At 30.1% G+C, this 15,139-nt stretch overlaps 2 protein-coding genes across 2 annotated transcripts; both read left to right on the top strand.

Moving 5' to 3' along the window:
- Positions 1-1,604: 1,604 nt before the first annotated feature.
- On the top strand, positions 1,605-5,423 carry LOC143915334 (retinol-binding protein pinta-like). Its single transcript, XM_077435941.1, has 7 exons — positions 1,605-1,737; positions 2,700-2,849; positions 2,930-3,089; positions 4,002-4,173; positions 4,266-4,466; positions 4,538-4,643; positions 4,720-5,423. The coding sequence occupies exons 2-7, from the start codon at positions 2,708-2,710 to the stop codon at positions 4,866-4,868; spliced, it is 930 nt and encodes a 309-aa protein (XP_077292067.1). The 5' UTR covers positions 1,605-1,737; positions 2,700-2,707; the 3' UTR covers positions 4,869-5,423.
- A 3,310-nt stretch (positions 5,424-8,733) lies between these two features.
- LOC143915878 (uncharacterized) lies at positions 8,734-11,287 on the top strand. Its single transcript, XM_077436698.1, has 6 exons — positions 8,734-9,415; positions 9,643-10,089; positions 10,231-10,483; positions 10,728-10,817; positions 10,891-11,134; positions 11,247-11,287. The coding sequence occupies exons 1-6, from the start codon at positions 8,823-8,825 to the stop codon at positions 11,285-11,287; spliced, it is 1,668 nt and encodes a 555-aa protein (XP_077292824.1). The 5' UTR covers positions 8,734-8,822.
- Positions 11,288-15,139: the final 3,852 nt, after the last annotated feature.

Here is a 15,139-nt window from a genome sequence, read left to right as displayed (position 1 = left end):
TATAAAAGTAGAGTGAGTGCAGATAACATTTGGCGAAAATTAATGTATTCATTACATAATAGGAGCGTTCTTGTGTCTCCAGTTGATGAAAAGTATTTGAATCATTGAACTTATTTAAATAAAAATTTCCTGTAAAATATGATCACCACCAAGTAAATACTCACGTTTATTACATTTTATGATTATTTAACTCGTAAGGAAGTTTGTAGATCAAGTTCTTACCAAAAAAAAATACATTGGGTGGAGCAATAGTTGCATTGACATTAAAATTTGATGATTTTTTTTATATCTATCCAGAAATTGATACTTATTTTATTATTCCTATCGCTCTACGATCAATGATGTATGTACATACATACATATGCTGTCAAGGCTTGCAATTATATTCAGTTGTTAGACAATACAGATAAGAATCATGATAAATTGATAAGTAGGCATCGGGAGCGAGCTTGTGTTCCGAAAAATCAATGTTAATCATCAGATAGTGATTAAACACTATAATATTATACTTTACAATAAAATATGAGAAAGAGTAGTTACATACATATATACAAACATATGTAGTTTATTTTTGGTAAACGTTACACGGCGAACTGTAAAAATTTGTTTTTGAAGTAACAAATTAAGTTTAATGATAAAAATCTGGGTAATTAATTTAATGGGTTCAATGTGCAAAGTAGGTTACTAGTTTTTTTCTGTAGTTAGTACACATTATATAGAAGCGCATGTATTGAACATTTATTTAATTAATTAATCAATAATTATTTTTTTATTGTTAATATGTAGGTAGGTAGGTAGGTATGTCAATTTTTTTTTAATTTAATTTTAATTTTTTACATTTTATACCAGGAAGTCCTTACAGGTGAACCCCAATGCGCCTTCCTGGCCAATTACAAACAATACAGCATTTTTATTTATTATACAAGTCGCTGAATTACGAGATACTGACTTAAACTCGCAATATAACGAGACATCTATGAATTGTACATACATTTTTTTGTACATTAATCATATCAAATAGTGGTGACATAGTAGGTAGGAAGGATTTTAGCCAATTTTTAATCGGGAATCGTTTCAATAATGAAATCAGAAAAAAATGGCAAACTCTGATAGGAAACGATCGACCTGGAATCACAAATATCCAGGTCTAACCAGCAGCATTACAGATATAGTCAGAAAAAATCTTTTGAATCGAGGTCAGCTCATGGGATCGAACCCGGCGCCTCTCGGTGTTAAGCATAAGCTTAACGACCGAGCTATGCTGCTGGCTAATAAAAAATTAAATATAAATATTAAATTAAATATATTTAATAGGTATTTGAAGAAAATTCGACGGCGTGCGAATCGAACACAGGACCGACACATTTCTTTTAATTTTTTTTATTTAATATTTTATTCTTTTAATTTTATGTAATAAAATGTTCCAACACCCATGCGATGATATTTCATATTACATATTATATCGTTACTATCACTTGTATAACTATTGATAAATATTTATTAAGTGTAATATTGCATTACAAAAATACATCATAATTATTAAATATGCATACACGTAAGTAATAAATTAATAAAAAAAAGAAAAATAAAAGGTTGGACACTGCATCATTTATTATCGAACGATAAAATATAAGGACGTCGAAAACTTCAATTACATATAACAATCAGTGATTGGACGTGAACGTTGTTCAGTTTTAGTCGACGTTTTACATTGCAACGTGACAACTTGTGCTAAAGGTAACATATCATTCTTATCAAATTTCACATGAGTCACTAGTGAAACGTTATAAAATCCAAAGGACTCATAACACTATCGAGACAAACTTTTGAAATAATATATATGATTTATCGTATGAAAATGTAAATAACAGTAAAATTTTGAAAATCTATTTGAAATATGTGTGTGTAAATTCATATTTTGAGACATGGTTATGTAAATATGTGTATTAAACCCGGTCTTCAGACATTTAGTAATCGATAAATAATAATAAATGATGATGAATGATTTAGATGATAAAGAATGAAAGACGATGAAAATGATGCTACTTCAATTTACTCACGAATCTTTTTTATAAGAGCTGACAATACTTTTGGGTTCATCGCGCATGACAACACATGCATAATTTGAAGGCCAGCTTAAATAATTCGTGTGTGAAATGAAAAATTTGTTTCTAATACCTTAATAATAATTTCACTCGTGATTTGAATTATGTATATTATTTGCCATAAATATTTAAAATCTGCGCTACATAGTGTTAAAGTTCATCAGCATGATAATAATCAATCTTTGATTTTTTGCACACACATACTTTTTTATGTACTATTTTTGATATTAATTTTAATTCATCAAAATTGAAGATGACAGACAGATTTCACATTAATCAGATAATTGTAAATGTTAAAAAAATTGTATTAATAAGATAACTTATACGATAAAATTAGTATACTTAAATACGATTACAATTAACTAAACTTGTACATTATCATTTTATGATTTGCTTCGGTTTCAAAGGGGACTCTATCGGGCAATTGCTAAACTTCTCAAAAAATATTTTTGTGTATTTAAAAAAAGTTAATAAATGTATAAATATAGAGAAACAAAAAAACAGTGATTTTTTTAAAAATAAATGAATATTTATTTATAAAAAAAGAAATGTATTAACTATTTTTAATTTTGAAAAGATAATATTTTTTTATAGTTGCCACGATGTCAATAAGACCACTGAATCCTAGTTTGGCTTCAAAAGCAGCTTTGGAATTAAATGAAGATCCATCAAGAACACCAAGTGATCTACAAACAATAAGAGAATGGCTAGTAAAAGAACCACACCTGGCTAATGTAAAAATTTGTAAGAACATTTCACAGATGGTACATACTCAAATATACGTATAATACAAAATGTTTATTTGGATCTTATCTCATTTTCAGCTGATCAAAGGATATTGTCATTTTTACGCGGCTGCAAATTTAGTATCGAAAGATGCAAACAGAAACTAGACATGTACTATACCATGAAGAATTTGGCGCCAGAACTATTCGCCAATAGAGATCCCCTGGATCCAAAAACTCAAGCTATACTTAAATCAGGGTAATATATATGTACACACACATATTAAAAACACACATGATAACTATATTTTCGCTCAATTTATTGATGTAAATAAACTTTGGTTTCAATAATCCTAGCGATTGAAAATTTAACACGGTCAATTATTTTATTTTAGGTGGTTTTTAAATAAAACTAAAAATCACTTGATATACAATTTTTTTTAATTAGAAACACGTGAACAATTGTAATATAAACTAGCAATGAACAAAAAAAGGTTTATTAATGAAATGAAATTGAAATAAATACTTAATATAAATAAATACTTAAATAATGTGAAATAAAATATGAATATTTTTCCCGAAACGTCTTGACACCGCCAAAGCCGAAAAACTGCTAATTGACCGATTTTGCATCCCCCTTTGACCCCTTTTTTTTCTTTTCAACTTGGGTTACTACCTGAACCCTAACTAGCATATTTAATCTTAAATTTCACAAATTTTTGTTCATATTTGCATTCAGTAGCCTGTTTTACTATTTAACTTTAGTGGTCCATCCATTGTGTCACACCTCTGTAGATATGTAAATTAAAGATATAATATATTATAATATAAGAAATTAATAGGATGATGGAATATATGTATAAAGTACATATAATTTGAGTGCCATAATTGCGCTAAAAGTTCCAGTTTTTTTTTAATTTATATAATATTGGGATGCTACTATGTAGTATTGAGACAGTTTTTGGTGGGGTCCATACTGGCCACAGTAAACCAAGCTACTCTTTAGTAGCGGACGGATATAAACGTTGGGTAACCGTATTATCAACAAAAACCGATTGAAACGGGAACAATGGGGAATATTGGCCGAATTTGAACAATACGACACGGTTGTAGAACAAGTACACTCTGTGCTAAAATTCGCCAGCCTAATGATAAATGGTTATTTTCACAGGGTCACACTGCCGTTCCTGGGCTTGGCCGACGATGGTGCAGACAGGGTTTATATGGTACGCTTGGGAATATACGACTCTTCGAAATACACCCTGGCCGACGTATTGAAAGTCTCCTTCATGATAACCGATATTCTGCTGCAGGAAGACGACAATTTCGTAGTGAGCGGCCAGGTAGGTTCAGTTTGTGTAGTCCCGATAAAAAATGGACGAAAGGTATTCGTACATATGTGTGTATTTGAACCCTTTTTTTCGTCGGGGTGCAGATGCTGCTTCTCGATCTGAAAAACGTGTCTTTCGGGGTGCTTTCTCAATTCACCCCCGCGTTGGCCAAGAAGGTGACTACATGCTCGGAGAAAACCTATCCCATCAGACAGAAGGGGAATCACATACTCAACACTCCCCCGGGATTCGAAACAGGCTTCAATTTGTTCAAAAGCTTACTCAGCGACAAGCTTAAAAGCAGAGTAAGTGTCCGGGACGCACACTCACTATAATTGCATTCGACGTTTATCAATGACACGAGGATTGTTTTCAGGTTCGAGTTCACAATCAGGATATGAACTCTCTGCACCAATGCATTCCGAAGCGACTGCTGCCTTCAGATATGGGAGGCGATGCCATATCAACGGAAGAGTTAATTGGTATTACAAATGCGAATCTGAAAGCTTTTTACTATTCAATCAGGTCGTGGCCTTAATTCTGTCTAATTGTTTTCAGACCATTGGAAGAAAAAGGTCGAGAGTTATCGGGATTGGTTCTTAGAAGAGGAGACGTACAAGTCGGACGAACGGAAGAGACTCGGAAAACCAAAAACGGCCGAAATATTTGGCGTCGAAGGCTCGTTTAGAAAATTAGATATTGATTAAATTTTTGTATAATGGAATTAGGTTGGTTGTGATTCTAATAAACATGACATTTGTATTTTTGTATAATAATATACATATTTTCTAGATCAAAAATATTGTTTTGAGAAAATGATTGGGTTTTTTTTAATACTTTTACCTTGGGTAGTAGGGATCCCAATCGAATATTGGAATATTCGAGTATTCGAATTATTCGTCTGATTTTTCAGCCATTCGTTATTCGAATATTTCATCAACTATTCGAATATGATTCGTGTATATAATTTTTTATAAACTAAACACACAAAATCAACATGAAAAGAGTGATGACGAAGAAGCCGACGATAATGAAGAAAATGAAATATATAATGGGGATAATTGTGATAATAAAGGAGGTATGTAAAAATGAAGATAATGAAGAAGATGAAATGTTTACATGTGAAGAAACAGATTTGTATTAATTAGATACGGAAATGATTGAATTAAATCACTTTCCGATCGATAATAAACATCAGAAAAATAATACGAATATTTAAGAAGTCACCGGCGAAATATACATTTTTACAAGAAATCATAATGAATAAAGAAAATAAAAAATTGGTAAATTATTATTGGCTATAAAAACGAGGTGGAATTCAATGGCAACTATGATAAGACGATTAATTAAAATTTATGCTTGGTACATGTTACCTTTTTATTAATTTTCGAATATATTCGAATATTCGAATAGCTCTTGATTTACTATTCGATATTCGAATAGTTGAAGACGACGAATATTTGGGATCCCTATTGGGTGTTAACTAATTCAAATATATGTACATTGGTATACTTAAACACATTCGATACATTTTTTCGGATCAATATACATAAGTGAATCATATGTACATATTTATGACTTACACGAAGTGTATGTGAGTTTGACTATTGAAAGCTTTTTAATGATAACACATCTACAATACGTCGTATTATACACACATTCATACATATATACATATTTGATTTTTAAATACTTTTTATTATTACTAAATTATATTCCTAATGCATCTTATATCTATTTTAATAGCTACTGATCTACTGATCATTTTCTATTTTACAATTTTAATTTATTTTTGTTAGTAATCATAATATTATATTATTCAAATGTTAATGTACAGCGTAATAGGAAAAAAAGCTCAAAAACTTGTTTACAATTCTTTTATATATATGTACATACGAGGGTTGAGAGAGTGTCAAACCATAGCGTTTCAATTGCCAGAAAATAAAGTTTTCCGGATAGACTTAAAACTGTTAAACAAATGAATAATCCATAAATCCATTCTTGCAATCATTCAATGAGCAATTAATAAATCTTAGATATCAGAAAAATAAAAATAAAAAGAGCGTAACATTTTAAGTGCCATAATAACATTGTATGTACCACTTTCACAATAATAAATGGACAACTTCTATAACGTCGTCTCTCTTAGCTCTCAGATGTTACTGTGATCAGCCTTTTCGTATTAATCATCTCTTTAGCAATATCCATCTAATTAAATAATGTCACAGGACTAGTGTTTCTACTCGAGAATAATTTCTCGAGATTTCTCAAGAATTTTACACTGCAATTTATATATTATTTTTAAAATCTTTACAACAGCCTTTTTTTATTCCGCTGCATAAGAAAGGGCTGGTTTGTGCCTAATGTTTGAAAATATCTATACATCTTGGAAGATTTTAGAAGGAGTTTGTAGTTTTTGATTGTAAAATTTGTTTCCAATTATCTAGCACTCGCATATTTGTTTAGGTAATAAAAGCCACTCAGATTAGAAAAAGTTTGTGCCAGATGTTCGTAAATATACATACATATATGTACTTTCTTGTTAGATCCCGTCAGTTCTGACTGATCTATCGGCATTCACTTTGACACCAGAATTTATTAAACCTTTCGGTCAAAATCTATTTAATGTAGAAATACACATTTATAAATACAAAGTTTCACGAGTTAGACGCATAATAGAAAATGTTTTTGGAATACTCATAAACCAATTCATGATATTTCAAACCAAAATAAAGATTGACCAGGAAAACATTAAACCAATAGTATTAGCATGCTGTGCCCTACATAACGTATGTATGTATGTTTAAATACGCACAGTCCTTCGGAATTCTGTGACCAAGAGAACATTGATAATTGAAACTGGAAAAATAACTGAAGATTTACGGACTAGAGAAGAAAATTGTTTACATATTTCGATGTCAGTTGAGTTGTCACTGAGATTAGAAGGAAATTCATTCGTAGAATATTTTAATGAGAGTCGGTCAAGTTCCATGGAAATATAATTGTGTGTAAATTTACGAATGTTTAATAAAAATCGTTACATCATTATAAAATAGTATTTTTTTTATCTCGACATCAACATATCTGCTTGAATTTTATTCTAGGGCTCTTCTTGATTTTTCAAAAATGTGAGCTTATCATAAAATACCATAGTTTTTTGGATGAACTACGTAAATTATTTATTTTTTTAGTGATTGTATCACGATTAGCCATCGCGGACATGCACACAATAACTCTTGTAAGTTTCATCGCACTCGCTTGAATGGTATAGGAACGCATACGTGACAGACAAAAAATAGATTTTTATATACATATATGTATATGTTTGTAGATACCAAACAAATGCCAAAACTGTTACAGTAATAGCATCAAATCTCGAATCAGTATACACTTACTAGTAAGTGTGTACACCAGCTTTGGATTTTAGCGAGTCGACGAGTCGATTTTTTTTTTGATTCAAATGAATATTTACTATTAGATTCGCCATGTTTACGCTGTTTATATTACAAATACTGGGCGAAGCCGAGTAAAACAACCACTAGACAATAATTAACAATGTTTAATCCACTGTAGAAGTTGTACATTTACGTACATATATCCGTATTACTTACGATTTTAGGTTAGGTTAGGTGAGGTTACATTTTATTTTGTTCATTATATGTAATATGTTCTTCCATATAATGTCGCATTCTTTCAGTTTTTAGTTTAATCCGTCAAATGCCGAATATATACATACATATGTATGTACTTGTTAAGAATGTCAACTTGTTACTCCTGAATTTACTCATTCATTCTCCCACGTGTACTGTTACTGGGTGATTTCGATGATGCATACACTTACTAGTCAGCGTATACTGATTCGAGCTTTACTCTTACTATAGCATATACATATATACATTTGAGAAGTGAAATCGAGAATTCTCAATCAAACAGTCGTAAGTATCAAAATTAATATAATGGTGAATGAATATTTTATAAAATGTGTTAAATATTATTCTGATATGGAAAGTGAGAAGTTCTCACAAACGTTTTTATATGTACATAGATAATGAATTTAACGATTGGAATGTTAATTTATTTGGAATCCCTCAAAAGAACTAAACAAATATAACGCTGTTTGTATAGTTCCGTAAACAAATAAGTTTTAAACAAATATTTTGTTTTAATTTTTACTTCATCTATATACACGTAGTAAGAATAGATGAAGTTTTGTGATCATGTAAATGTTCTACTTCGGGATTTTTTTTTTAATAATTTTCTTTATTATCGTTTTTATTTTATACTTAAACATATTTTGTTGCTACGTGCAATTTTTTTTAATATCTTATTGTATATTGTATTACAAGTTTACTGAAAACAATAAAATAAAATACTAACCATGCATGTTGTATACATATATTGGATTTAAGCAACGCTACATACCGGACTTTGTACTTGATATAGTTATTATTATCTAAATTACATAGTTATAACTACCAAAATCATATATTGATTGATTAGTTCTAAGATTAATTTATTTTCAGAGCACTAATACGAGTAGATTATGTAGATATGCAATCGGGTTATAGATTCAGTCACTGTTGGTTGTTGAAATTGAGTTGCCGTTTTGCGAGCACTTCGTCACCTAAGCGATTAATTATTAATAGTTATCATTAAAAATCATGAGCCTGTATAGAAAGCACACACAGAAGCCGTTAAATCAGCAGCAACAAAATGTGAACCAACCTACAGCCCAAGTGAAATCAGAGGGCAGTCGGCCCTCAAACACAAACGAGAGAAAGTCTAATGTTGCGAAAAAAGTATGTCCCCAGGGAAATGTATCCAGCTTAAAGGCAAAACTAGAAGAAGCCTCGATGCATAAAAACTACAAATCTAACACCTCATTAAACTGTATTCCCTCAGAGTCGTCCTCGATTAAGTCAGGGGACGAAACAAAACGCAGAGAGCAAACAAACCAGTCCACAAATCAGGAAAATTTGCCCAAAATCAAGAGAAACTACTATGGAAGTAAATTTAAATCTGTTCCTGATTTTAATAAATATGAAAATGATGCAAAACTAGCTAACGGGGAGATTGATAATAGTGTTTACGAAAATGTGGATCCTTCTGTAGACGAGAGAGTAAATCCAGATCGTATTAACGATCAACCCCGGAAAAAACCTTACCAAGGTTCTTCTTTAAGTGCTAAGTCGTTTGGAACGTTCAACGGGGTGTTTAAAAATGTTCAAGAAACTGGGCATGGAATGCACAAAAGGTAATTGGATCCAGATCGACTGAAAATTTTGCTTATTTAGTACATAATCACTTAATTTATCTCAATATCGAACATATTATTTTTATTACTCGTGTAAATAAGTGGATATATTTTATAATAATATACCAAAGATAACACAAAATTTAATTTTGTGCCACATGGGAATTAATTCGGAGTTACATTTACTACTAGTAACTATTTATTATATATTTTTTCTTGTATTTTAGTGAGCAGAAACACAACGTCGAGAAACCAAGAGCCATACCAGGAGAGATTGTGAAGCAGTCCAATGCGGCGAACTTGGAAAATATACGTATTGAGAGGAATGAAAAAGAGAAAGTGAAAACGGCCAACTTGAGATGTTGGAACTCAGTAAACCCTATCACTTCCGAATCGCCCTCGAACATCTTACGAAACAAATCACAAGAACATGCGAATTTTAATTTCAATCGAGAAAATGTAGGCTCACATTCTAACGATTCGGCGGGTTACGAGTCTAGTACTATGTACGATGATAACATTTACGATACTGTGGAATATTCTCCAAGTATCAAAGATCAAGCCAATAAAGTGGAATTGCCTTGTGATGAGGATGATTTCGGTTTTGCAGAGCGCGGTGTGAGAAATAAGAATATTGAAAAATTATGGGAATCCAGGTGCAAACAGGAAAAAAGGTAAATTAATTTAGATTTCAGATCAATCAGAAGATATGTAACAGGATAAATTGCAAAATAGTCATTATAATTTAATGGAATATCTACATATGTACATGTGTATGTACTTATTATATAACATTGAATATAAAATGCTTACAGAAAATGGAATGAGGCAATTAAGGAATTGATTCATACTGAAGAGAAATATTTAGAAAGATTGGAAATAGTCGTCGAAAACTATATACCACTATTGGAAAGGACAGCGCTTAAAAATCTACCATCGCAGAATTTTACAAAAAAAAATATATTCTGCAATATAGAAAAAATTTATTATTTTCACAAAAATGAGATATTGCCCGCCTTTAAGCAGCAAAAAACTAATTTCAAACAACTCGCCAAAGTATTCGAAAATGTAAGTTAAAATTAAAACTGTGATAGCTTCGGTTTACTTCAAAATTCGGTTGTTTCAATATCATATGACGTAACTTTAGAGATATGGAAGAAATCTAAAAGATAACATAAAATAATTATTTTGTCTAGAAGTAGATTTAAGAAGTTGAGTCAATGATAGTGTAGAGAGATTAATTAAGACTACTTTTTTAAAACGTAATTTTGTTTTCGGAAAGTTATTCTAAATTTTTATTTTTAATTTTCAGGAACAATTTTCTACAATGTATGTTGAATATAATGTGAATTTAATTAAAAATGTTAATAGAAAAAAGAATGAAATTGATAACTTTTCTGAGGTAGGTTTGTTGTTTGCTAATTTCATATTTTAATATCTTCTTATAATGTATTACTATGTATATTGTTTTTAAGGCCATGAAAAGAGTATTAAATCATAATTTGGATTTGAATGGGTATTTACTGGAGCCAATACAAAGGGTGTGCAAATATCCAATTATGATGGAGAATATCATTAAATCCTACGAAGAGTACGCCAAAAAGAAGCAAAGCTGGCCAATTAGTTTCGCAACAGAAACAATCAACGATGATGAAATTTTAAAGGCCTTTAAAGATGCAGAGGATGCAACCAAACGTGTTCTGTCCCTGATCGACAATGGTATCCTAGTATCCACCATTAAGTATACCACGGTATATTTAAAAAAATTCAAAAACTTCTTTCAAGACAACTGAAACCTTTATTTATTTGTCAATGATTTTATTTTCAACAGTTCGATCTAATGCTACAGGGTCAACTGTTGGTGCATCATGAATTTAATGTGACGTATAATGGAAAGAGTCAATTAATGTACTGTTTTTTATTCGAAAAGATGTTTGTTTTCACAGTCAAAGTTAAACATGTAAATTAAAAATCAGTTCATTATTTTCAGTACTATTTTTTATTTAATTTTATAATTCTTTTATTCGAATTTCAGTCACAGAAAGACGAAAGTTTCTCATACCATGACCATATACCAATGAATCAACTCGGTTATTTTCCACATTCAGAAAATAAAGGATTACGTAAATTTAACATTTGGTACTCGAATATATATTGCAAAAGCTTTTATTTAGAAACCGATGTAACTACATGTAATGCATGGGTTGAGGAAATGAATTCGTTGTTGCGGAAAGAAGCTGAGATTAAAAAAGGTATAATTCAATGTTCTAGAAACCTTTCCAATGACTACTAAATACCCATGTAGCTTCTTTATAATGTAAAGATGTCGAACTTCTAACGCTATCACGAGAGTATTCTTTAAATTGGGAATCATCTGAGGACTTAATTTTATAATAAAATCGGTCACGAAAAAAGTTATATACATATATACCTATTTGCAACATTAAAGTTGCAAATAGGTATATATATATAACTTATTCATAAATATTTTTTTTAGTCTTGGTTTGAAAATTAATATATGTATTGTTTCTAGATTATTAAGTGTAACATTGAATATTTTTAACCATTTAGCTTATAATTTTGACGATTATTATAATTAACTTTATAATCTATTATTACTATTATTATGGTACATCATTGGAAACTTTTGTTTGTGGGCTTAGCAAATTTATGTTTGAAAAGCGCTAACTTTTTGTGGATGTAATTCATGTTGTATTTAAGTAATTCATGTTGTATTTAAGTAATTCATAGAAGATTTTAAACATTTTCAGAGGAACTTAAATACTCCAATAAAAACTGGTCAAGTACAATGAAACCCAAGAAACAAAAAAAGCCAGAACAATCAGGATATAAATCAGATTAGGGATTTAATTTGACATAATGAATTTCAACCCCGAAAAATGTGTTTTTTCTGTTGGTATGATTATTATAACTATGGATATTAATAATTAAGTTTAATTGAAAATATATTTTTTTAAATAATTTGATTATAATTACAATTAATTTTTCAATAATATATTTTTCAATATTGCTAAGAATAAACAGTTGCTAATATTATTGAAAAACAAAAATACGCTTAATTTTTGGGTATTCTATGCGAAAAAATAATTTGTTCAATTTATTTGTGTGCTTATGTCGGTGAATGGAAAGTAAATGTTTTATTATTTATTTATTTATTACAATTATTACAATTAAAATAATAATAATAATAACAATAAAAGACCGCTGTGACCTGACAGGTTACCCCAATGCGTCACAGCAGTTATATAATAAATTATACAAATTAAAAAAAAAAAATTAAAATTAAAATTAAATTATCCTATCGTTAATAGTCTTAGAGGGCTGGATGCCTGCAACCTTAATTTTGTTGCCGTTCCTTTATATATATATATATATATATATATATATATACATATATATATATATATATATATATATATATATATATATATATATATATATATATATATATATATATATATATATATATATATGTATATATATATAAATATTGAGTGAATGCAACACTTGCACCTTGACCAGATAATACCTATTTTAAATCGACAAAATCGAGGTTTCGTATTTTCCAGTTTTCTCCTCCGAAACTGGACTAATTTTAAAAGCACACAACTCTTTTTGTGGTTGTAAAAAAGAGGCGATTTTATAGATGTTTGGCGGCTCCTAACTCCTATAAAAATTAACTAATCAAAAAATAAAACCACAGAAACATGCCAATGGTAAATATCCATAGCATATTTAAAAATAATATCTCTAGTGCCATTATTGAGGAAGAGAGAAGTGTAATACGTTTGTATGGACAAGGCGCTGGTGTACAGCCCTCTTAAGAAATAAAAATATACATAAATTTGTAATTATTAATGCAATAAATGTTTAAGCAGGATAATTTGGTTTCACTGTGAATGTATATCCTACAACAATATGTATATATGTATGTCTTTAAAATATTTGTGTCGTTAATTGAAGAGTTTTTTTTTACGCAAATGTGGCTATATATTTGACCTTTAGTTGAAATTGGCAAGTACATAAATACATGTACATATGTAACGTGCATAAGTTAGTTTTATTAATATAATAAACAAATAAAATTACGGTACCTGTTTTTCAACGAGATTTTAACCTGGTAAAGAAGATAAAGATAGTCAGTATAATTTTATAAGTTCTCTGTTAACTGCAACGTGGATTTGAACTGATCATCTATCCTGCCTTTATAGTCTTTAGGGAACTTGAATTCTTTATTACACTAGTGTTGTACTCGATGAAATATCATCGAATGGGAGTTTGCATATTAAGTTATTAAATAATAAATAAATAAAATAAATGTGTCGGCCATGTGTTCAATCCGCACGCGCTCGAATTTTTTTCAAATACCTTTTGAATATATTTAATTGTTTAATATGAAAAAAAAGGTAAAACCTACCTACCTACCTACATATTGACAGCATTAAAACAGCAATTGAAAAATTAATTAATTAAATAATTTTTTAATAGATGGCGCTAAATGCTGAGAGACTTTTCTAGAGAAAACATTGGTAGCAAACAGTATATACAAGTTTTTTTCTTTTGTTATTATATTGGTACATTTGGTTGGCAGTGGTTTAGCTATTATAGTACGGCGAGCGTTATCGCAGATACACAGATACACACACAGACACATAGACACATAGAATAGCGATATTATACATATATAATATGATTTACTTATGTATTATATATGGATGTTTTGTTTGGAAGTCGCACTTTTAACAGTAGAAGCGTAGATATATTTGGATATGAATATGTTCAAAAGTGACATTTAATACTGAGGAAATTTTGTACTGACTGATGAGTAATTTTAGTAATGACTGTTCATACCAAACATTTATATGAGATAATATACATATACCATTGTCTTCATCAACTCAGTTACTGTTAGTCGTTTACAATGAGTTGCTGACCAACATATACATATGTATGTACATACATACATTTTCTTAGTTGAAACAACAACTATGATCAGTGTTCATCTTTGACATTCGTAGTTGGCAAAGATTTTGTGATATTGTGACTTTTTGACAAATGTAGAAGAATGTCGAGAAAACCAGAGCCCAAGTTATATAAATTAGAAGGCCGTAAGCTTTATAAATTTCCCAAGACTTCAGTTTCGTCAACTGAAACTGAAGAAAGGCAAAAGAATGTGGTGAATTTGCAAGACAAATGTCCTTCGGGAATTGTATCCATCCGGAAGGCGAAATTGGAAGCAGCTCAATCTTCCATAAATACAAACGATAAATCTTATACCTCAGTAAATTCTATCATCTCAGAAACGCACTCGATTGACTTATCGGGCAAATCGAAATGCAGTGATCACGAGATCGAGTCTGCGCACTTTGGAAATTCGGCAAAGCTCAAGTCTATCGTCCAACGTGACAGTAAAAGGTTAGTCATGGGAAAGATTTAAATTTATACGGGTATAAAAATTATGTTTGATTAACATTTCTGATGCCTTTCATTGAGACCGATAAAAATGTGTCTAATTGGCTTAATATATGTACATATGTACATAAGTACTCTTGATAAATGTAAAATTTCCCACCCCATCCACTCACATCCCTTCCATTTTTACTTTATCTATGTACGTAGTAACAATAGAAGAAGTTTTGTGATCATGCGAAAATTCGAACTCGAGATTTTGGCTGATTCGAACTCAGAATCGATCACTGATCA

This window comes from Arctopsyche grandis, chromosome 8 (genome assembly GCF_051622035.1).
Source record: "Arctopsyche grandis isolate Sample6627 chromosome 8, ASM5162203v2, whole genome shotgun sequence".
Taxonomy (NCBI): Eukaryota; Metazoa; Arthropoda; class Insecta; order Trichoptera; family Hydropsychidae; genus Arctopsyche; species Arctopsyche grandis.
Note: the sequence above shows the minus strand (reverse complement) of the source record. Positions and strands in the feature narration are given on the sequence as shown.

Bases quoted from the DNA above. Each gene is read 5' to 3' on its own strand.
- LOC143915334 (XM_077435941.1), top strand. From the start codon at position 2,708: ATGTCAATAAGACCACTGAATCCTAGTTTGGCTTCAAAAGCAGCTTTG. The intron at 3,090-4,001 runs GTAATATATATG...TTATTTTCACAG, and splicing joins CAAGCTATACTTAAATCAGG to GGTCACACTGCCGTTCCTGG. The intron at 4,644-4,719 runs GTATTACAAATG...AATTGTTTTCAG, and splicing joins ATCAACGGAAGAGTTAATTG to ACCATTGGAAGAAAAAGGTC.
- LOC143915878 (XM_077436698.1), top strand. From the start codon at position 8,823: ATGAGCCTGTATAGAAAGCACACACAGAAGCCGTTAAATCAGCAGCAA. The intron at 9,416-9,642 runs GTAATTGGATCC...CTTGTATTTTAG, and splicing joins GGGCATGGAATGCACAAAAG to TGAGCAGAAACACAACGTCG. The intron at 10,484-10,727 runs GTAAGTTAAAAT...TTTAATTTTCAG, and splicing joins TCGCCAAAGTATTCGAAAAT to GAACAATTTTCTACAATGTA.